Below are 24800 nucleotides of genomic sequence, written 5' to 3' on the forward strand. Positions count from 1 at the left end.
ATAAAGCTATCTGGAGGATTTTCCCATAAAGGAAATAATCAGCTTCAGAAGAGCAATGTTTGTCAGAACCGCTGCAGGGGTGGAAAGGGTCGAATTCCCACCCCTTGACTGCTCTGATCCAGTTAATTATCACTCCTGCTGATGCAATTTGTGTTTTTAAAAGCCTGCACAGGAACTTTTAATCTCACATGTATTTTGAACCTTTGTACAATGCAGCATCATATATTCATGAGGCCTCTACAACGAAAAGTAAATCAGGGCACTGGGTTTAAACCTGTTTATCTCTCTTCTGTAGGTCATGATTTCCAGTCATTCACAAATAGCCACCTAATAACACTTATGACTGCACACTATTTGTGATTTGTTTTTAGTACCAATTTTTTATTATAGTGTTTGAGTTTGCACTCTTTTAACACGAGGAGAGTTTAAACCTGAAACCTAAAAATGGCACACGGTTCTCTGTGTACAGTTTTAATTTGGTGTTAAACCTTATGCTATTTAAAACAGTATATTAAGAGAAATGCTGCTAAATTACATTTCAAGCACTTTGTAAAAAGTCTTATGTTTTGCAGAAGAGCAGAAGGCAACACCTTAACTGCAGTTGCTTCCAATTGACAGAAAGACTGCTGAGATGTCATACAGTGCTGTTCTAGAAATTCAAAATCCCAGTAAAACAGACCTCACTCAAAAGTTAGCACTTCCGCCAACACTAAACAAGTAAGAGTTGGGCTATTTACCTTTTCTATGAGCATATTTACGGAGTTGAGGGGAAGTATAATGTGCACACGTTTGTATAAGACAAAGGGAGAAAATTATACCGACACATATAAAAAGCAATTTCTATTTTTACATTTTTAAAAAAATATATGTACAGGTCCATCTAATCCATTTTCTGGTCACATGCAAGTGACCTGGGTGACTCCATCTTCTTGGTCAAACTGCCCATCATCTAGTTCCCTTAGTATGCCATCACTGCTGCTGAATCCGGCAAAGCTTTCAAAGTGGACTGCTCTGTCCTTGGGCCAACACTCTGAGGAAGGCGATAGATGAAATTCATCCGTAGCTTGCGTATTTTGTGCAGGCTGGGAAGTAGCTGTGTCTAATCCAACACTTCTGCTGGGAGCCTTTCCCTTTTCTTCTCTAAGTTGCTTGGTGGATTTCTTCTGAAATGGAAAAAAAAAGAATATTTGAATTAAGAGTTCACAGAGGAAGGGAGCTGAAAGAATGTGCACTTGGATCTGGGAACAAAAGAATCGAGAATGAAATGGCTGAATATTTGCAGAATTTACAGTCTGGTCCCACGCGCTGGTTTCCTGTGCAGTGATAGAAACTTTGACATCTATTGTCTGAAGCGAAAGTTAGCTCCAATTCTGGCATGCAGTTCCCCATCGCTGTCTTCATAATTATGTGTGGCCAATGCTGGGTAAAGCCAAGTTCCCAGGAGTTTGAAAAGCCTTTAGATGCTGTGCAAGTGAGCTACGGGGGGACCCTGCCAAGTAATAACTTTGTACCATACTCTTACATTGTAACAGGGACCAAAAATTAATGCAACAGGCAAAGAATCTCAAAGTCCCAACATCCATTGAAGCTTTTGGATAAAGAATCCTTAATTTGGTCCTGTCTGCATAACAGGCTGGGGCTCAAAAGTATAGTTTTGTGATGCTGGAGATGCCGTGATTTTGACCTAGAGGGTTACTTAGAATAATTCTCCAAAGATATTCTTAACCAAGCAGAAGATAAAAGTAAGCTCTCAGAGATACAACTTGAGTCTGCGTTAGGAATCTAAATCAATACTTTATAGCCAATATTGGAGGTATTGGAGCCTCAGGAGCACAGCGTGTGTGATTAGAGCATTGCTCTTCCCACTAGAAAATTGTTTTCCTGTAGCCCGTTTAGGGACGCGGGTGGCGCTGTGGGTTAAACCACAGAGCCTAGAACTTGCCGATCAGAAGGTCAGCGGTTCGAATCCCCGTGACAGGGTGAGCTCCCGTTGCCCGGTCCCTGCTCCTGCCAACCTAGCAGTTCGAAAACACACCAGTGCAAGTAGATAAATAGGTACCGCTCCGGCAGGAAGGTAAACGGTGTTTCCGTGCGCTGCTCTGGTTTGCCAGAAGCGGCTTAGTCATGCTGGCCACATGATCCGGAAGCTGTACGCCGGCTCCCTCAGCCAATAAAGCGAGATGAGTGCCGCAACCCCAGAATCGGCCACGTCTAGACCTAATGGTCAGGGGTCCCTTTACCTTTATCTAGCCTCTGTTTAGCACTGGGTGGGAAATTCTAGGAATAAGATTTGTCCTCATCCCCTTTCCCCTTGAACTCCATGTCATCTACAAAGTCTAAAAATGCCTGGAGAAGACCCATCGAAACCGACGAGTCCCATTGATTTCGATGGGCCTATTCACAAAGGCTGCAATCCTCAATCCCATTTACTTGGGAATAAGTTTCCTTGGATTCAGTGGGATTTACTTCTGAGTAGACATGGTCAGGGTGGCCCTGTAAGCTTGGAGTCATCCCTTTGTCTCATCAAAGCGCCTATGGTTTATTAAACAGCATCATTTGCAAGGCGCCACAACGCGGGCAACTTTAGCAACGCAATGGCAGCTGCTAGCTATAGGGGACTGCGATTTGAAAAATGTTTCTAAAGGATCTGAATCAAAAGGGACGGGTGAATCTTTGAAGCACAGAAGAGGAGGGCCGTCTGTCTCTGCCCTTCGGTTTAAATATTCTGTGTCAAATAGCCCTGGGGGTGGAGATCAGCAGTTGTTTGACCTTTGCAGCCTTTGAGGTACTGAGGCATAAGGTTGCCATTCTGTACCCTCTCTTTGATTTCGTTGTAACTGAAAACCTCCGGATCCTGGACTAACATGTGGGAGGTATTTGCTAGAATGGGGCAGCCAGTTGATATCCCTGCTATGCAAAAACAGGGCACATTAAAGTACGTAAAAGTTATGGGAGTTCTTAAATGCTGCCTGTGCTGCTTAGCTTATTACATCTCTGGAAGGAAATCTCCCAGAACTTAATATTACTTCGGCATGTAATGCAGTAGCAGTTTAGCCAGAGCGGAGGTTTTTAAACAGAGCTGCTCCCCCGATCACATTTCTTTCCTTCTTCTGTTTTCCTCATTATAAAAAAGCAGTGAAGGAAGGAAATAAGGGAGAGAGAGGGCTGCCAATTCACTGGAGATAATTTTAAATAAATGTTACATTACTGTAATCTAGCTATATTGTTTTAGTTTATTAAAAAAAAAAAGTAGGAATAATTAATTTCTTAATTGTAGGGGGCGGTTTGTGCTTGATGCCTCACATTTTAATCTTAAGTCTCTGAGAACATTATGCACAGAAAGTTGTAACACAATTGTATTAGCACACTGACCTGGGAGCAAACCCCACTGGGACTTAACTGCTGAGCAAACTTGCATTGCACTCTAGGTTTAATAGCTTAGAAGATAATGGATAATGTTAACGAATGAGCCTTTCTGGAGCTCCTTAAAAGGACAGTTTTTCTTGAATGTCAGTTTAATAATTTTTTAAAAATTAATGTTAAAAGAAAAGTTTATGCTAACTTAGATCCAACACAACTTGGTTGATATCATTGACAGGAATTTAAAAAGTCATGATGACTAAAATCCCACTGATTTCAATAGGACCTAAGGCTGCAGTCCTATATACTGGGAGTAAGCCCCACTGAATTAATTAGTACTTGTGAGTAGATATGTACAGGATTGCAGTTCTGGGCCCATCCAGAATTTGCCTTGAACCAGTGGCGTAGTGTGGGGGGTGCAGGGGGGGCCGGCCGCACCGGCCGCAACATCTGGGGGTTAGGGTTAGGGGGCGCAAATCCACGGGTTAGGGGGCGCAAATTACTTGCCTTGCCCCGGGTGCTGACAACCCACGCTACGCCACTGCCTTGAACAAACTGAGGAACAGGAGATGTTTTCTATTGCGCATGCCATTCACCCTCAATCAGTGAGAGCAACGCATGTGCCCATGGAAACAGGCTTTTGTGCATGCATGGGCTGAGAAGTGGGTGCACTAGACAGTTGCTGCTTGCATGTTTCTCATGCCAGGGCAGGAATAATGCGCAGCCATCTCTGAATGCTTTGATCAGAGACGGTGTGCAGCAGCTGGGGATCGTTAGGAAAGGAATAAAAAACTGCTGATATCATAATGCTGTTATACAAAGCTATGGTGTGACTCTGCATGGTTCTGGTTCCCTCTCCTTAAAAAGGATATCGAAGAATTGGGGAAGGTTTAGAAAAGGGCAACACAAATGAGGGGAAACTCCCCTACGAAGAAATGTCACCGTGTTTGGGACTTTTTAGTTTAGAACAGGGTTTCCTAAACTTGGGCCGTCAGCGGTTTATATATTTTTATTACATTTTCTGTTTTACAATTTGGAATATTCATTTAAACAACCTTAAAATATCAATGACTTCCTTTCTTCACTTTCCATGGTTCATTTTGCATATCATTAATCCCTGCGTATTTTACGTAAACAAGACCATTCAGTGTCCCATTATTACATCCATCAAAACTTGTATACACGGTTGAATTTATCTTAACGCTGCCAACGTTTTCAAGTGTGCACAATTCCCCCCCCCCCCATATATTCAATAAACATTTTCCAGTCTTCTTTAAACGTATGTCCTCTTATTCTGTGTTAGGTCCGCAAGCTGAGCATATCCCACCAGTTTAAGTTGCCATTCTTCTTTAGTTGGGACCTCGCTTCCATTTTTGGGCTGACAAAACACGGGTCGCAGTAGTCGCCAGCTGTTTTTGGATTACAAGTCCTAGCTAGGAATGATGGAAGTTGTAGTCCAAAAACAGCTGGAGCCCTACGTTTGAGAATACATGAACCTCACTGCCAGAGGTTGCATTTAAGGTATCCATAACGGTAGCTTGTAGGGATGCCCTGTTAAGGAAAATGTTAATAATTTAACATTTAAAATGTTAATAAATTAACATTTTCGAAGCTAGCTGACCTGACTGGAAGAATCCGTGATCAGAAAGAAGAGGAGTTTCAAGAGGACTGGAGGAAATTTAAGGACTATTTGAATAAATATTGTAATATAAAAAATTAGAAATTACTTGAAAGAAACAAATAGGCCTTGGATTAAACGAAGTTATAATTAAATAAATGGGATTTAGAATGTTAAGAAAAGTGACTAAGATGGACTATAATTGGAAATTGTTTATTTAATAATGATATTGGAAAGCTGTTACTTTTAATTACAAGGAAACTCAGAAGGGAGGGATTTGAGGAAGTCAACCAAGATGTTTAAAAGGTTGGATTTGTGAAGAATTAAGTTTGTTGTTATTGTTTATCTGTTTATTGTTCTATTTTTTTCCTTCTGTTTTTGTGTATCATTCTGCTTTGTGGTTTGTGTTATCATTGTGGAAAATCTAATAAAAAAATTATAAAAAAAGAAGAAGAAAAAGAAAATGTTAATAATAACCCAGTGATCGGGCCACGGTGACTATGGAGAGAGGGCAACTGCGAGCCGTGGGGCCTCTGCCACCACACCCTGCTCAGGCAGCAGCAAAATAGCCAGTGTGGTTTTTACACAGATACTCCTCGCAGGGAAATGACCCAGCTGGACGACGGATCATCTGAGGTCAGCAACTGCACAAACTATTCTGAGCCCTTTTAACGTCTTTTTTTTCTCCAACCCGTGAGGAAACGGATAATAGTCTGTCGCAGAGCTCATCCTAGTCATTGCGTAACCCCACACAATGTGCTCCTTATTGTGGAGTGGGGGGGGGGGGAGGAAACCTCTGTTGCTGCTGCTGGGGTTATAATGAAGTTCTTTCTTTCCCAGACACAGCCCCAGGCATAATTTGTATGCTTGCCCTGGATTGCAGTGGAATGCCAAATGGTATTGCAGAACATTCAACAAAGAATCTAACGGGGGGGGGGGGGGCTAGTGGTTGTTGTTGTATTATTATTATTATTTTCTAAGTCTTCACAGTGTTATCTTAGCCTATTTGTGAAGGAGCAGGTTTAAAGAAGAGAACAGGAGAAAAGTTGGGCAAAATCCTCTGAGCCAACAACTCTAACTGAGGCTTTAAACTCCTCTTGCTCAGCCATGAAGCACAGCGGACGCATGCAAACAGCACAGGCTAATTTTAACAGCCGTTGCACCACACCTGAATCTTTCTGTTCGCTCATACCTACTCAGATCATCGTTCTTACCTCAGGCGTCTGAGCAGCTGGGCTCCACATAACAGGCCTCTGGAGGAAAACAACTTGCTTTGTGGCCAAATTTCCCTCGCTGAAAAGTGAAAGAAGCTGCTTTTAGAACGTTTGCTTATTAGTTAATTCATTACAGATGCCAAACCGCGAGACAGTCCCTATGAAGCGAAGAATAAAACGGTCTCTGAAGTACAATGGTACTTAATTTGTTCTGGAGGACTGTTCTTAACCTGAAGCACCACTTTAGCTAATGGGGCCTCCCACTGCTGCCACACCGCCGGTGCACAATTTATGTTCTCATCCTGAAGCAAAGTTCTTAACCCGAGGTACTATTTCTGGGTTAGTGGAGTCTGTAACCTGAAGCGTCTGTAACCTGAAATGTATGTAACCTGAGGTACCACTGTAGTCTACTGCAGTTAACACCAGACTCAATTCGGAACCGGCAATTCATTTAAGATCAAAAATTATAAAGCTTTTTTTCTGTAGAAGCTTCTATTGAGGCACATGATAATCTTACTGAACTCCTAAAGGATGTGGTCTCAACTAACATAAATTCCGGTGACAAAACCATTAATTCCACAGGGCGTGACCGGTTTGACCATGACTGTCGTGGAAAGAAAAAAAATCTTAGGGACTCTTGCAGAGAGTATAGGAAAGTGGGTCTTACCTCCAGTCTATCTGGAATTTAAAAGAGAATATAAAGCACTGTCAGCAACGAAGAAAAGGCCGTTTGAATATATTTCCTGGTCCTTACTATTAAACGCTTCCTTAAAGAATGATGCTAAATCGTTCTGGCAACTGGTTTCCCCACCTTTCCACCAGGTGAAGGACCAGGTGCGCAGCCTGGGAGTCATTTTGGACTCACAGCTGTCCATGGAGGCACAGGTCAAATCTGTGTTCAGGGCAGCTGTTTATCAGCTCCATTTGGTACGTAGGCTGAGACGCTTCCTGCCCGCAGACTGCCTTGCCAGAGTGGTGCATGCTCTGGTTATCTCCCACTTGGACTACTGCAATGCGCTCTACGTGGGGCTACCTTTGAAGGTGACCCGGAAACTACAACTAATTCAGAATGCGGCAGCTTGACTGGTGACTGGGAGTGGCCGCCAAGACCATATAACACCGGTCTTCAAAGACCTACATTGGTTCCCAGTACGTTTCTGAGCACAATTCAAAGTGTTGGTGCTGACCTTGAAAGCCCTAAACGGCCTCGGTCCAGTATATCTGAAGGAGCGTCTCCACCCCCATCATTCTACCCGGACACTGAGGTCCAGTACCGAGGGCCTTCTGGCGGTTCCCTCACTGCGAGAAGCCAAGTTACAGGGAACCAGGCAGAGGGCCTTCTTGGTAGTGGTGCCCTCCCTGTGGAACGCCCTCCCACCAGATGTCAAAGAGAACAACAACTACCAGACTTTTAGAAGACATCTGAAGGCAGCCCTCTTTAGGGAAGCTTTTAATGCTTGATGTATTACAGTATTTTAATAATTTTTTGGAAGCCGCCCAGAGTGGCTGGGGAAGCCCAGCCAGATGGGCGGGGTATAAATAATAAATTATTATTATCATTATCATCATCATTATTATCATTATTATTATTATTCACTGAAATGTGAGAGACTAACTTAGGATCAGTTTGTGGCACCTCTCACGCCCACCCACATTATCAATCTATTCCAGCTGTGGGGAACCTCTGGTCCTCCAGATGTTGTTGAACTATAGCTCCCATCCCCCCTGGCTGTTGGCCATGCTTGCTGGTGCTGATGGGCGTTGCATTTTAGTAACATCTGGAGGCTGCAAAGTTCCCCAACCCCTGGCCTCCACAGTCCACATACAAGAACACAGCCCATCTCATTTTAGTCACATTGGATAGTGCTATCATTACCAATTTTGACATGCAAGGTTATGTTGTTGTTTTAAAGCTGCTTTTAATCTCCCCTTTGTTCCAAACCAGCTGTCTCCTTCACGCCTTAGTTTTCTCCAAGGATAAGATATTTTTCCTGCCAGATGTCAAGTAAGGAGATGAGGCTCCCTGACCGGCCTTGCCCACCGCTGAAACTCTTCTTCTTACTAATCTAAGCAGAAATGTACTGACGCAATGACTACGGTTAGCTAGCTTTCTTATTTTTTCTTTTTTTTTAAAAAAAGAGGAAACTTACTCCTTAATTTAAAGAAAACAAGAGAGATTATTGTGGACTTTAGGAAATGTAAATTAAATATTCAGCCACTTATTATTGAGGGGAAGTGCGTGGAACAGGTCTTGGTGTTTCGATTTCTGGGAATGGAGTTGAGAGATGACCTAACCTGGGGAGAAAACAGCAAAGACCTGATGAAGAGAGCACAGCAGAGGTTATATTTTCTGAGAATCCTCCAGAAAAACCTGTTGATGGCATTTTACCATTTTACTGTGGAGCGTGTATTAACTTATGGTCTGTGTGTGTGGTTTGGGAGCTGCATGGCCAGGGAAAAAACAATGCTGTCCAGGGTTGTAAAGACTGCAGAGAGAATAATTGGGTGGACTCTTCCCACCTTAGATCAAATCTATGCTTCCAGGTGCCATAAGAAAGCTGCAGAGATAGCGCAGGATAGTACGCACCCCGGAAATGATCTCTTTCAGCTTCTGCCTTCTGGAAGAAGGTACAGGGTTATAAAGGCCAGGACTAGCCGCCTGAGAAACAGTTTCTACCCAAGATCACATGAAATTTCCAGACTGTAAGGGGAACTTGATGCCACATTTTTCTGATGGTCCCAGCAGTGCAAGCATTTTTACCAGATGGAACACGCCCCCCCCTTTGCCCTGTGCACTGTCCTGGGGTCTCTCCTGACCCCCCAGAGTAAGTTTTGGGCAGGCATGGGGGGTAGGGCTGGGCGATAACTGTTTGCCAACGTTGTAATATACCACCAGCTAAACACCGCAATGTGGCGGTACAGTCATACCTCGAGTTGAATGTGCGTCTGGTTGAGCGCTTTCGGGTTGCGCTCCGTAGCAACCCGGAAGTAACCCAAAAGTTTTGCCGCTTGTGCATGCGCAATGCTCAAAATGACATCATGCGCATGCGCGGAAGCTGCAAAACATGGTCCGCGCACACGCAGACACGCCGTCGAGTCTTACGTTCCATTCAGGATGCGAACGGGGCTCTGGAACGGATCCCATTCGCACCCTGAGGTACCACTGTACATCACAATGTCAGAAAAGAGCCCGTGTCCAAGCAGCGGCGGATGAGGCAGCGGTGCCAACCCTCTGTTTGTAGGCCTGCCTCATCCGCTGCCTTGGCACGGGCAGGGACGGGAGCGTGCCTCTCCCTCCCTGGATGAAGAAGCAGCCCATTGGCACCTCCCCTCACCCATCCCAGGGTGGCGGAAGGCAAGGGAGACTGGCAAGGCTCAGCTGGGGGGCAGGAGTGCTTCTTCGAGCCTTCTTGCCCCCCAGCTGAGGAAGCCCCATGTTCCTTCAGTGTGCTCCAGCCAGAGGGACATGAGGCTTGTTGAAGCTGAGGGAGGAACAAGCTGGCGGTTTCACTCAGGGGTACATCGCTGGTGAAACTGACACTGCTCCCGAGTCCCTCTGCCTCCAGCGCCTGGCTGCAGTTTGTTTTTCCCTCAGCGTGCTGGGCGCTGGTAGCAGAAGGACTCAGGAGCCGTCATGGCGGTCTGCCCCTAATACCGGTCTGGGCGATATATGGATACAGTGGTACCTCGGGTTAAGAACTTAATTTGTTCTGGAGGTCCGTTCTTAACCTGAAACTGTTCTTAACCTGAGGTACCACTTTAGCTAACGGGGTCTCCTGCTGCCGCCGCACGATTTCTATTCTCATCCTGAAGCAAAGGGGGACGTGGGTGGCGCTGTGGGTAAAACCTCAGCGCCTAGGACTTGCCGATCGCATGGTCGGCGGTTTGAATCCCCGCGGCGGGGTGCGCTCCCGTCGTTCGGTCCCAGCGCCTGCCAACCTAGCAGTTTGAAAGCACCCCCGGGTGCAAGTAGATAAATAGGGACCGCTTACCAGCGGGAAGGTAAACGGCGTTCCGTGTGCTGCGCTGGCTCGCCAGATGCAGCTTGTCATGCTGGCCACGTGACCCGGAGGTGTCTGCGGACAGCGCTGGCTCCCGGCCTATAGAGTGAGATGAGCGCACAACCCTAGAGTCTGTCAAGACTGGCCCATACGGGCAGGGGTACCTTTACCTTTACCTTACCTGAAGCAAAGTTCTTAATCCGAGGTACTATTTCTGGGTTAACGGAGTCTGTAACCTGAAGCGTCTGTAACCCAAGGTACCACTGCAGATTATTGCACAAGCCTAAGGGGGGGGTAGGGATGCAGGTGGCGCTGTGGGTTAAAGCCTCAGCGCCTAGGACTTGCTGATCGAAAGGTCGGCAGTTCGAATCCCTGCAGCGGGGTGCGCTCCCGCTGCTCGGTCCCAGCGCCTGTCAACCTAGCAGTTCGAAAGCACCTCCGGGTGCAAGTAGATAAATAGGGACCGCTTACCAGCGGGAAGGTAAACGGCGTTTCCGTGTGCGGCTCTGGCTCGCCAGATGCAGCTTTGTCACGCTGGCCACGTGACCCGGAAGTGTCTTCGGACAGCGCTGGCCCCTGGCCTCTTAAGTGAGATGGGCGCACAACCCCAGAGTCTGGCAAGACTGGCCCGTACGGGCAGGGGTACCTTTACCTTTACCTTTAAGGGGGGGGCAGTTGTGCTAGCAGGAGTCCTTGAACTGCCTTCTGCTAGCGTTCTGGGCTAGATGAATTCAGCACTCTGTCTTGAACTCAGGGTCCAGGAAACAGCAATTTGGGAATTCTGTGGAGAGCAGCTTCTGAGAAAGGGACATTCTCAGAATTGCCTGGGTGTGTGCTCAGCTTAGCCATATGCTATCCCCTGAGTCATAGCTGCTATTATTATTATTTTTCATTTTCAAGTTTAGTTGGATGTCACCCAGTTCATAAGTTTGGAATTTGCTAAGGAAGCCAATGTTACATGTCATTCCATCAAGCATCTGGAGTTGAGGACTCTTAAGACATTTAGCTTGCCCACAGAATTATCACAAAGCCTGTAGAATTAACTAGACCACCACAGTACACAGAATACAATGTGCTTTAATGCACTTAATTCTATCCTGGATTGTACTGATCTTTACTTAAAGGTCAAGGTAAATGGACCCCTGACCATTAGGTCCAGTCGTGGATGACTCTGGGGTTGCGGCGCTCATCTCGCTTTACTGGCCAAGGGAGCCGGCGTACAGCTTCCAAGTCATGTGGCCAGCATGACTAAGCAGCGCACGGAAACGCCGTTTACCTTCCCACCGGAGTGGTACCTATTTATCTACTTGCACTTTGATGTGCTTTCAAACTGCTAGGTTGGCAGGAGCAGGGACTGAGCAACGGGAGCTCACCCCGTCGCGGGGATTCGAACCGCCGACCTTCTCATCGGCAAGCCCTAGGCTCTGTGGTTTAACCCACAGCACCATCCACGTCCCTTTACTTTATCTCTACTTATATTGTGGTAAATGGCTACAATTCTCACCATCCCTGATCACTGTTTACTTTGGCTACGGCTGCTGTGAACCATAGTTCAATAATGTTTGGAGGGCCACATTTGGCTTTGGTATTTGATGTATTGATAGATCTTAAACTAAGACTTCTACAACAGAAAATACAATTTAGAATCTATTGGACTCCCTTACATTTGTATAAGAAAAGACTACCTAATGTAGCTCTTTGTTGGAGATGTAATATGGATAATGCTTCTTTGAAACATATGTTTTTACTGTGTACCACACTTACTAAGTTTTAGGAGAAAGTGCTGGACTATATAAGCAAGACACTTGGGGAATTTTTAAAAAAATTCAGAGGTGAATGTGCTCTTGAACTATATACTCATTGTATGGAAATTGACAATAGGACAGCAAAAATGGATTCTATGTGCACTAATGGTGACCAAGAGACTGATACTGATGAATGGGAAAAATAGAGATACGATTCCCCTTTAACAATGGCTTGACAACACTGGGAACATATGAATGGACAGGTTATAGACGCAGTCTTTCTTTGGATTAATACAATGGTATTTGGAATGAGTTTACACAGAATGGGTTAGGTTACTGACAATTATATGAGTATTAGGATAAAAAGAATACATAAGGTAAAGGTAAAGGGACCCCTGACTATTAGGTCCAGTCGTGACCAACTCTGGGGTTGTGGCGCTCATCTCACTTTATTGGCCGAGGGAGCCGGTGTACAGCTTCCGGGTCATGTGGCCAGCATGACTAAGCCGCTTCTGGCGAACCAGAGCAGCACACAGAAACGCCGTTTACCTTCCCGCCAGAGTGGTACCTATTTATCTACTTGCACTTTGAGGTGCTTTCGAACTGCTAGGTTGGCAGGAGCAGGGACCGAGCAACGGGAGCTCACCCCGTCGTGTGGATTCAAACTGCTGACCTTCTGATTGGCAAGTCCTAGGCTCTGTGGTTTAACCCACAGCGCCACCAGCGTCCCTCTGAAAAGAATACATAGATGTCCCTCGGAAAAGAATAATGCACGGAAATGTAACAGCATTTTGTCTTTCTTTTTTCATTCTCTCTCATTCTTTTCCTTCTTTCTCCCCCCCCCCTTATCTTTTTATAAATGAAATTCTCTTAATGAAATATTAATGAAAATAGTACCAAAAAAAGCATTTGGAGGACCACAAGTTCTCCACCTCTAAGCCAGATGCTTTTCACAAAAGCAGTTTCAGCACTTCTATTTGAACACAGAAATGGGCTTAAGACAAAGAGCAGCACACTTTCTGAATTGCTGTGACCAAGATCATGTCGCTTCTGTTCTCCATCAATATACGCAAAGGAATGTTTTCCTCAGCAAGGTCACCATGCATTTAATTTAGACAGTCCAGTCCACCATATTTAAAGATTCTAGCTCCAAGCACCCCTTCCAGGCTTGGCTTGAGTGAAGCTGAGTTGACCCCCAAAAGACGAGAAACACAGGAAGGTCCTTGTGGAAATTTCCATACTTCACAATTCAGCTTACCCTTTGGTGGTTCACTCTCTAGCAGCATGTCAAAGAGAGAGGAGAGGCAGGGTTAGTAAAGTGTTAATGGAAATACCTACACGCTAATGTGCATTTTGCATGGGGTTCCTACATATAATAATAATATATTACTTATACCCAACCCATCTATCTGGGTTTCCCCAGCCACTCTGGGCGGCTCCCAACAGAATATTAAAAACATGATAAAACATCAGACATTAAAAACTTCCCTAAACTGGGCTCCCTTCAGATGTCTTCTAAAAGTCAGATAGTTGTTTATTTCCTTGACAACTGCTGGGAGGGCATTCCACAGTGTGGGCGCCACCACCGAGAAGGCCCTCTGCCTAGTTCCCTGTAACCTCGCTTCTCGCAGGGAGGGAACTGCCAGAAGGCCCTCGGAGCTGGACCTTAGTGTCCAGGCTGAACGATGGAGGTGGAGACGCTCCTTCAGGGGGAGGGCCACAGCTCAGGGGGCACAGCAGGTGTTTTGGAGGCAGAAGGTCTCAGGTTCAATGCCTGGCAACTCCAGGCAATGTCCCCTACCTGAAACCCTGGAAAGTTGCTGCTGCCAGTCTGTGTAGACAATACTGGAGTAGATGGACAAATGGTCTGACTGAGTATAAAACAGCTTCCTCTATTCCCACATAGCCTGGATTACTGATTATAGTTTTGTAATCATTAATTGTAATTGTTAGGAGTGAACTTCTTTTTAATTATTGTTTGCTGATACTTAATTTCATTGCGCACTAACGGATTATTGAATATTACTTTATTTGATGTAAGTTGTTTATTTTTAACTTATGTTTTGCATTAGATAATAATAATAATTTAAATAATAATCTTGTTATTTGTACCCTGCCCATCTGGCTCGGTTTTCCCCAGACACTCCAGGTGGCTTCCAGCAGAATATAAAAACTAAATAAATGGATCAGATTGTTATAAGGTGTGTGATATTTGTTGTTTCTTCAGCTTGTAAACCGCCTTGCGTAGAGTAATATAGAAAGGCGGTTATGCAAGCTAAAAGTGGAATGAAACGAAACCGCCAGCTGCTGTGAACCCTATTACCTTTCCCCCTTAGGGATGGACAGGAGGGAAACAATTTGGCCCACCCCATTCCTGCAGGAGAGCCAGCGTGGTGTAGTGGTTAAGAGCGACAGACTTGTAATCTGGGGAACTGGGTTCTCGTCTCCGCTCCTCCACATGCAGCTGCTGGGTGACCTTGGGCCAGTCACACTTCTCTGAAGTCTCTCAGCCCCACTCACCTCACAGAGTGTTTGTTGTGGGGGAGGAAGGGAAAGGAGAATGTTAGCCGCTTTGAGACTCCTTCAGGTAGTGATAAAGCGGGATATCAAATCCAAACCCCTCCTCCTCCTCCTCTTCTTCTTCTTCTTCTTCTTCGACTCATATAAATGCATAACAGAGGCATAGCTAGGGGGGGCGTGGGGGTGGCCCTGGGAGCGACGTAGTGGCTCAGTTGCCAGCAAGCTCCGCCCTACCCAGGCGCCCAAGCAGCTAGCTACACCGCTGATGCATAATGTGCCATTATGATACTAAACTCAGTCCTTGCAAAGATAGTGCACGACCCAGGCTGTGTACAAATTTGCGGCTTAAAATGCAGCAGGGCCGTTATCCCCTGTTGCATTTCAAGTCACATTGTTATGTTGTTGCAGACACCTGAGCAGGGGCGGGAACGCCTTCACTTTATGCCCATTACCTGATTTGTTTCCCTGGACCAACTCCAATTCACGGACGCGGTCATCTGAGCATGTGCAACAACTGCCTGCAATGTACACACCTCAGCTCAACCATGGCTTCTGTTTTTTAATCAGATGAAAGCTGGTTTGAAGGGAAGCACATCAAACAGGAGTATTTTTTCGAGAAGCTGCAGGATACCTAGGGACAGTGGCTAATGTCATGCATAGGTAAAGGTAAAGGGACCCCTGACCATTAGGTCCAGTTGCGGACGACTCCGGGGTTGTGGCACTCATCTCGCTTTACAAGCCAAGGGAGCCAGCGTATAGCTTCTGGGTCATGTGGCCAGCATGACTAAGCCGCTTCTGGCAAACCAGAGCAGCACATGGAAACGCTGTTTACCTTCCTGCCAGAGCGGTACCTATTTATCTACTTGCACTTTGACGTGCTTTTGAACTGCTAGGTTGGCAGGAGCAGGGACCGAGCAATGGGAGCTCACCCCGTCACGGGGATTCGAACCGCCGACCTTCTGATCGGCAAGCCCAAAGCTCAGTGGTTTAGACCACAGCGCCACCCGCATTACTTGGCTTCAAATGCCAGCGGTGGGAGTGCGCTTGAGCTGAAGTAAACATTATTGTGTACACAGCCAGGTCAAGTCAATCATTTCAAAGTTCAATTCATTTCATCGAGAAAGGAAGACTCTGAAATCAATCAAAATTGTTAAACTTTGGCTGGATTAAGTTAGACAATCTTCAAATGTTTATATCCTCTGCAGGTATAATTTTAGCATCTTTGATTATACAGAACAATATTTTTATTGGATTCCTACAGGAAAACTAGCTTCTGTATTAGTGATTAAGGAAGCTGTGGCCTTGCCTACAGACCAGCAGTCAAGGAAATGCAAAGGAAAGAGGGGGAAGGGTGGCAATTGAAGAGGAAGAGAGAAAGAGCTGGTTGGGATTGGAGGGGGGAGAGATCAAAGGGGCACAATACTCAGGATGGAAGGCGAGGGAGCATAATAAAAATAGCAGCAAGAGAATGCAGAGAAAAATGGGGGTTGAGTCTCTAAAAGTGAGCAACGGAAGTTGAACTTCTTATGGAAAGGAATGGAAGCAGTCAAAGAAAAAGGATGCAGAGTTGAAGAATCAGACGAACAATGCAATCTTAAGCATTTATACTCAGAAGTGGACAGATAGGCAGCGTTGCGTAGTGGTTAGAATATGACTAAGATCTGGGAGGGACGCGGGTGGCGCTGTGGGTTAAGCCACAGGGCCTAGGACTTGCCAATCAGAAGGTCGGTGGTTTGAATCCCTGCGATGGGGTGAGCTCCCGTTGCTCGGTCCCTGCTCCTGCCAACCTAGCAGTTCAAAAGCACATCAAAGTGCAAGTAGATAAATAGGTAGCAATCTGGCGGGAAGGTAAAACGGTGTTTCCATACGCTGCTCTGGTTCACCAGAAGCGGCTTAATCATGCTGGCCACATGACCCATAAGCTGTATGCCAGCTCCCTCGGCCAATAAAGTGAGATGAGTGCCGCAACCCCAGAGTCTGCCACGACTGGACCTAATCTTCAGGGGTCCCTTTACCTTTAAGATCTGGGAGACCAGAATGTCCTTTAGTGACCTTGGGCCAGTCATTGCCTCTCAGCCTAATAAACTACCTCACAGGGTTCATGTGGGAATTAAATGAAAAAAGGCAGAACCATGTATGTCACACCTTGAGCTTCTTGGAGGAAAATGGTGGCATATAAATGGAAGAAATGCACTAATAAATACCACTGAATTCAATAGTGTTTATTCCCTCACCTCCTGAGAGCAAGCCCTACTGATTGATTGATTGATTGATTGATTGATTGATTGATTTAGTTAGTTAGTTAGTATACGGCCCTATACCCATAGATATTGGGGCAGGGTGCAACATAAAACTACAATATAATAGGACTTCTCAGTAGACCATGTTGAGAATGTGCTGTTAGATTACTTGAGGCTTAAATAAGAAAGGGGTGTCAGGATGTTAGAAGAAGCAAAGGATTGCATAAAGAAGAAAGACGAAAGCAGAAGAAGAACAGGTCACAAAATCACTCCTGGGATTTCACAATCCCATCAGCAGTATTAACAAACTTGATAGCAATGACTGTAGACAACGGCCATGAATCTCACTGAAACCAACAGGGCTTCATCAACATATCAACTTTTGTTCTGGCTTGTGGCCAGTCATTTATAGGCTTTCCCCTTGGTGCAAAAGCATCTCCTACGACATTGCAGCCTCCATCGAGAACTTGCTTGCAAACGTAGATTTCAAATGTATTGTTTGTGCATTTTCTTGGTTTTAACGAGACAGCTGCATTTACAGACAAAAGCAAAAAGACTAGTAAATAAAGAATCACCTTATCTCAATATTCGGTTACCGTATTTTTTGCCCCATAAGACGCACTTTTTCCCTCCTAAAAAGTAAGGGGAAATATCTGTGTGTCTTATGGAGCGAACGCGTGGTCCCTGGAACCGAATTGCCCAGGGGCAAAAAGCAGATTGTGCTTTTTTTTTTTTTAGAAAGAGGGAAGGGGGTGTTGAAACGAAGCCACTGAGCAGCTGATCGGCAAGCGATTGGGAGGGAGATAAGGGACTCTAGTGATAAAGGAGGCTGCCAGGGAGGGGGGAGGTAAAGACAGCAAACTTGCAAGGAGAGGAGACAGGAATACTAAAGCAAGCAATGAGGAGAAAAACTCACCATCAAATCACATATCATGTCTGTGGCAACAGCATGAACCACAAAAATCATACATCCACTGTTTCGTTCAGAATATTTTTTTTCTTGTTTTCCTCCTCTAAAAACTAGGTGCATCTTATGGTCAGGTGCGTCTTAAGAAGCGAAAAATACAGCAATTAACTGGTTTCTACCCTGCCCTTTCATCCAAAAGGATCCACATGTAAAATGTGCTCCTGTTCAGGGCTCTAGACAGCTAGTCTCTCCAATTTGGGCATCCCACGCTCTTTCCATTTCTCTTTTCCAGCTGACAGTCTACATTCCACCGTTCCTCACTGCGCTGTTGTTAACTTCCTTACACCAGTCTGATCTTTTGTGTGTGTGTGTGTGAAGATATTTTTGTACTTCTGCAAATCTTGGGATTCCCCCGCCATACTGATACTTCTGTTATGTCACAATGGCCCCATTTTGATTATAATCTTCGCAACACTACTAGCTTGGAACATAGCTAGGTTATTCTTTTTCTCAATTCGGATCAAAGCTAGTTTTGGGGGGGCGGAAATGCATGAAGATACAGTATTTCGTCCCCTTCATGCATCACTGCCTTGCCGTGGAGAAGGGACTTGAATAACTCAGAGAAGCTATGAACTATGCCAAGAATGGAAGTGAGAGCTGGACCATAAAGAAGGCTGATCGCCAAAGAATTGATGCTTTTGAATGATGGTGCTGGAGGAGACTCTTGAGAGTCCCATGGACTGCAAGAAGATCAAACCTATCCATTATGAAGGAAAGCAGCCCTGAGTGCTCACTGGAAGGACAGATCCTGAAGCTGAGGCTCCAATACTTTGGCCACCTCATGAGAAGAGAAGACTCCCTGGAAAAGACCCTGATGTTGGGAAAGATGGGGAGGGCACAAGGAGAAGGGGACGACAGAGGACAAGATGGTTGGACAGTGTTCTCGAAGCTACCAGCATGAGTTTGACTAAACTGCGGGATGCAGTGGAAGACAGGAGTGCCTGGCGTGCTCTGGTCCATGGGGTCACGAAGAGTCGGACACGACTGAATGACTAAACCACAACAACAACAACAACAGTATTTCATGGAACCCTAGAGTTGGAAGTGACTCCAGGGGTCATCTAGTCCAAACCCTGCAATGAAATAATTTCACCTAAGGCCTCCATGACAGATGGCTCTCCAACTTCTGCTTAAAAACCTCCAACGAAGGAGAGTCCACAAGCTCCCGATGGAGATCGTCCCACTGTTGAACAACTCTTACTTTCCCAGATAGGTATGTGCACAACTGCAGCACCATTGAAAGCAACAGGATTTAATTCAGTCACAATTCACTTGTATCACTGATTTCAAATGAACTGAATCACGTCACAACTATATTCAGTTGCATCAAAGTCTAAATGTTTTAGACTTGTTAGGCCTTGATGCAACTAAAGTTAGCTAAAACTGAAAGAGAAATCTTGTTTTCAGTGAACTATCTAGAAGTATTGAAAACAATTTTCTATTTCCTGAATCTGGTAAGGGGCAAAACCTATTTCTTTAAAATGTTTCATATCATCTGAAGGCAGCCCTGTTTAGGGAAGCTTTTAATGTTTAATAGGTTATTGTATTTTAGTGTTTTGTTGGAAGCCGCCCAGAGTGGCTGGGGAAACCCAGCCAGATGGGCGGGGTATAAATAAATTATTATTATTATTATTATTATTATTATTATTATTATTATTATTATTATTATTATTATTATATTAGATCAAATGTTTGTTGGACAGGGGCAGATTGCACATTGAAGGAACAATTCAGACAAGGCTCTGATCCGTTATGTCGGAGTCGCTACCTTTTTTTTCCTTGACAAATGTTCTGTGCCTTTAACAGCTGCTTGATAAAATCCAACAGGTGCAACTCTTCCTGACATGGCGACAGAACTGCTGAATTTCCGCATGCAAATCACAGCTGTCTAAGGCACAGAGCCTTGTCACAAAAAGATGACTGGATATGGTTGGACTGCTTGTGCTGACTTTCCCTGCATTAAGAAAATTAAGATACACTGTACAATCTTCCTTTATTATTTTTATCGTCGTCATTCTTATCACCACTCAGTTCACTGCCCAGGCAAGACATTGGTCTAGCACAGGGGTGGCCAACTATCAAGAGATTGCAATCTACTTTCAGAATTAAAAACTGGCAGTGATCTACCCCCATTTTGGGGGGGTTCAGCTCAAACTTGCTGAGCTTTTTTTAGGGAGGAGAAAGGCCCTGTTTTTTAGGGGTTTAGAAAAAGCTTTTTTTGGGGGGGTAAACTTTCGTTGGGGGGGTTAAAGGCAAGGGACAAAGGGGTAAAGTCACTCACAAAAAGATCACTATGTCTGAAAACAGCAGCACAGAGAAAGCTCCATCTTCCCTTCCGGAGATCAAACAACAACAGAGGGCGGGGTGAGGGGGCAGGGAAGGAGTAAATTTTAGCGGTGCTAAGGAAAGGGATCCAGAGATCCAGCACGATCTACCCAAACCTCAGGGGGATCTATCCAGCAGATTGCGATCGACCTGTTGGACATCCCTGGTCTAGCACATCCACTTCCATAAGGTTGAATCCTGAAAAGACAAAAGTACTGTTTTGGTGGGACAGGAGGCGGGCAGGTGTGGAGGACTCCCCGGTCCTGAATGGGGCAACTGTGCCCCTGAAGGACCAGGTGCGCAGCCTGGGAGTCATTTTGGACTCACAGCTGTCCATGGAGGCGCAGGTCAATTCTGTGTCCAGGGCAGCTGTTTACCAGCTCCATCTGGTATGCAGGCTGAGACCCTACCTGCCCGCAGACTGTCTCTCCAGAGTGGTGCATGCTCTAGTTATCTCCCATTTGGACTACTGCAATGCGCTCTAAGTGGGGCTACCTTTGAAGGTGAACCAGAAACTGCAATTAATCCAGAATGCGGCAGCTAGACTGGTGACTGGGAGCAGCCGCCAAGACCATATAACACCAGTCTTGAAAGACCTACACTGGTTCCCAGTACGTTTCTGAGCACAATTCAAAGCGTTGGTGCTGACCTTGAAAGCCCTAAACGGCCTTGGCCCAGTATACCTGAAGGAGCGTCTCCACCTCCATCATTCTGCCCGGACACTGAAGTCCAGCGCTGAGGGCCTTCTTGCAGTTCCCTCGCTGCAAGAAGCCAAGTTACAGGGAACCAGGCAGAGGGCCTTCTCGGTAGTGGCACCCGCCCTGTGGAACGCCTTTCCACCAGATGTCAAAGAGAAAAATAACTACCAAACATTTAGAAGACATCTGAAGGCAGCCCTGTTTAGGGAAGCTATTAATGTTTAATAGGTTATTGTATTTTAGTGTTTTGTTGGAAGCCGCCCAGAGTGGCTGAGGAAACCCAGCCAGATGGGAGGGTATAAATAATAAATTATTATTAGTATTATTACTACTAAGAGAAAGACATAACCACCAGCAACTGTGCACCCAGCTGCAGCAAAACCCAAACCCTTCTTTGAAATCTTTTGGGGGGCCTCAGCGCCCCCCACCCGATGGCATCCCTGACCATTAGGTAAATCAGAATGAATCCTCCGTAAACAGGCTGTCTGGAAGGGCTCCAAATATAAGCAGCTTATTTTATTAAAATAGTTTCACGCAGCGCAGTTATTGGGCCTCCTAACCCATCAAACAATCTGAACCTGTCTCTTCCCCCTCATTTCCACTCCCTTTAACTCATTTCCATTTCCCTTTGGTATTGTTGCTTATTACTTGTGAGCTTCCTACATATTCTTACACTGCCCTGCTGAGTTAATGGGTGATGTCTCTGGTTCTGCAAGAGGAGTAATTAAAAAGCTGTTTTGGGAGTTTTTTTGAGGGGCGGGCAGGGACCAACTCTTCCCATCAAATTTGCAGCCCTGCTACTTTTAATTAAAAACAATGTACCGTATTTTTTGCTCTATAAGACGCACTTTTTCCCACCTAAAAAGTAAGGGGAAATGTGTGTGCGTCTTATGGAGCGAATGCGGGCTGCGCTGCTATCCCAGAAGCCAGAACAGCAAGAGGGATTGCTGCTTTCACTGCACAGTGCTCCCTCTCGCTGTTCTAGCTTCTGGCTTAGCCCCTCAGTCCCTTCCCCCACCTCCCGGAAAGCCCCCAAGAGCCGCGCTCCCTTTGCTGGCTTTTCCAGGAGGTGGGGGCAGGGACAGAGGGGCTAAGCCAGAAGATTTCCCCCCCCCTTGCATTTCCCCTCTAAAAAAATAGGTGCGTCTTATGGAACGGAAAATATGGTATACACAGACATGTGCATATACTGGAAGGCTGATACATGCATCTTCTGTGAAACATGTCACCTGGCATTAAGTACCACCACATACTAGTATGTGCCTAAGGAACCAGTGTTCAGGCTTTTGAAATAACTCCAAATATTCCACTAGGAAAGACTAGGGAGGTGAGAGGGGGAGAAGGACAAAACCTCGTATTACATGCAAACCTTCCTGATAGGTAAAAAAACGTGCAGGATTCTGATCCCAGGAATTTGTCTGGCAACAAGGCATTTCCTTTGCTGTGTACCCGCCTGAACAAAGGCACGGAATAATTAAAATAGTTTGACTACGGCAAAACTTTGATTTTAACAAGGAAGCAGGCGAGTGTTACTTAGACTGGAAGCAAATTTAACATGTGTGATGTCTGGGCTTATTAAAATGCGGAACACGACAATGTCCAGGGGCTTACTTTAATTCACAACTGAGTTGAGTGATGGTGGAATTTCTACTGAATTTCAATGAGGGAGGGAAAGTGCATTAAAAAGGAGTTTCTTTTATAAGTTAAATCTCACACCCCGCTTTCTCTTTTATGCCTTTGCCAAAGAATGCATAACTTAGGCTGACAAGGAGATAGCACGCCACTGCAATTAGTTTACCTTTCTAACACTGTTTTTCACCTTCCTAACAGTTGTGTTTTTTTTTTCCTTTAATTTGGCTGCTTTGAAGGGTATATTTAGTTCATTTGTCGAAGCTGTTACAAGTTTGTTGAGGGCAGAACAGGCTTCTCTTGCAGTATCCTGGGAAAGGAAATAAAGTTGACTGAAAAACAGGCTTAGGGAGCCGCAGTCATGGCCCGAGGGATGTGCTTCCTATTTCACGACATTTTATAGAAAAAGAAGTAATTAGAAACGAATTAATTGGTGGGGCTATGTTGGTTTTTGTATATATGGGTTTAGACGTTTAATTATTTTTAAAGAGGGCATATTGCACACTTCTTGGGGCTGAATTTGCTGGTGCTCTTCTTTTCATGGGAAAACTTTTCATCCAGGATGACTATGCAAGAGGAGGTAAAGGGACCCCTGACCATTAGGTCCAGTGATGGCCGACTCTGGGGTTGCGGCGCTCATCTCGCTTTACTGGCTGAGGGAGCCGGCGTACAGCTTCCGAGTCATGTGGCCAGCATGACTAAGCCGCTTCTGGCGAACCAGAGCAGCACACGGAAACGCTGTTTACCTTCCCGCCGGAGCGGTACCTATTTATCTACTTGCACTTTGAGGTGGTTTCAATCTGCTAGGTTGGCAGGAGCAGGGACCAAGCAATGGGAGCTCACCCCGTCGCGGGGATTCGAACCGCCGACCTTCTGATTGGCAAGTTCTTGGCTCTGTGGTTTAACCCACAGAGCCACCTGCATCCCCTGCAAGAGGAGGAGAGGGGCTTTTTGCCCATTTCCCTCCCCTGTACAGTTCCCTGAAAATCTGCCTCCGATTTTCTGGGACTGGGTAGCTCAGTGGATTAGAATGTGATGCTCATAACGCCAAGGTTGCAGGGGGTTGGAATAGATGATCCTCAGGGTCCCTTCAAATCTACAATTTTACGATTCTGGGATGGAAGATGGTGGTTGTGGGCTGCAGCAGGAGGAAGGAAGGAATGGCAATAATCATTGATCTTTCTGTCCTGTTAGCAAAGACTGTGAATGGAAGAACTTGGTTGTGGAAGGGCACCAATGGATACAACCCTTAATAAAAACAAGTTAAAAACAACAGCAGCAGATAGCCTATATGTCTATCTAGCCAGCAACGAGAAAAATGAAATGTCTACATTGGCTCCCAGTACGCTTTCAAGCACAATTCAAAGTGTTGGTGTTGACCTTTAAAGCTCTAAACGGCCTCAGCCCAGTATACCTGAAGGAGCGCCTCCACCCCCATCGTTCAGCCCGGACACTGAGGTCCAGCTCTGAGGGCCTTCTGGTGATTCCCTCACTGCGAGAAGTAAAGCTACAGGGAAGCAGGCAGAGGGCCTTCTTGGTAGTGGTGCCCGCCCTGTGGAACGCCCTCCTATCAGATGTCAAAGAGATAAACAACTACCTGACATTTAGAAGGCAGTCCTGTTCAGGGAAGTTTGTAATGTGTGACATTTTAATGTATTTTTAATCTTTGTTGAAAGCTGCCCAGAGTGGCTGGGGAGACCCACCCAGATGGGCAGGGTACAAATAAATTATTATTATTATTATTATTATTATTGAAACAGCTCAGCCAGACCCAAAAGTCTTCAAGTCAGGGGAGTTCCTTCTGCTCTCATTTGCTTCACCAAAAAAAAAAAAAAAAAAAAAGGAAGATATATGTGGACTGTAGTCCACTAACATAAGGCGCCTTTAAGATGCCACAAAACTTTTTTGTTGTTCTTACTGCTAAGTTACTGGAAATTCACACCTTTTCAAAGCAGTGCAATTGCATCATCACTTGGTGGGATGGCTTGGCGGTCTGCAAAAAACTGTTAATTGGTAGAATATGAGTGTGAAAATGAAAGCTGCAGAGGGAAGCTAATGAGTGCTTCTTCCACTGTTTTATTTATTCTCAAGTGTGTGACTGCTTTTACTCTAGTAGTTGCACGGAGAAGTTTACACATATGGCTGGATCCAAAGGTTACTGTTCAAAAAAGGTACAGTCCCCCTGGTTCCATGTCTGATACCCTGAGCCTCACGAGTTGATTTTCAGAGTGCCCAGAGGGACTTAGAAGGAAAGGCCTGTTATGTGAGTAGAACTCTGCTCTTGTGTCTTCGGAACCAACCCATAATTTCCCATTTTTATTTATTCTTTTAGGTAGGTATTCCCTGATTTAATTCTCTGCACAGAGCACTGCGCCCGCTGATTTGGGGAAAACAACATCTCTGTCCTTACATTTAGCACTGAAAGGTACAAGACATTGGGATACTAAAAGTTATTAAGATTCAACAGGAGTTCTGATGTTAAG

At 45.3% G+C, this 24800-nt stretch overlaps 1 protein-coding gene across 4 annotated transcripts in view; it reads right to left on the reverse strand.

Moving 5' to 3' along the window:
• Positions 1–360: 360 nt before the first annotated feature.
• RFTN2 (raftlin family member 2) overlaps positions 361–24800 on the reverse strand; it is a 56236-nt gene continuing 31796 nt past the window's right edge. For 3 of the 4 annotated variants that reach the window (XM_083710389.1, XM_083710390.1, XM_083710388.1), the window contains 2 exons: positions 6193–6271; positions 361–1163 (listed from right to left, as the gene is read on the reverse strand). In XM_083710389.1, coding sequence (XP_083566515.1) covers positions 897–1163; positions 6193–6271 — 346 coding nt within the window. In that variant the 3' untranslated portion in view covers positions 361–896. The remainder of the gene's footprint in view (positions 1164–6192; positions 6272–24800) is intronic. The other variant, XM_083710391.1, reaches the window with a different exon arrangement.

Source organism: Podarcis gaigeae (assembly GCF_964106915.1).
Source record: "Podarcis gaigeae genome assembly, chromosome: 1".
Taxonomy (NCBI): Eukaryota; Metazoa; Chordata; class Lepidosauria; order Squamata; family Lacertidae; genus Podarcis; species Podarcis gaigeae.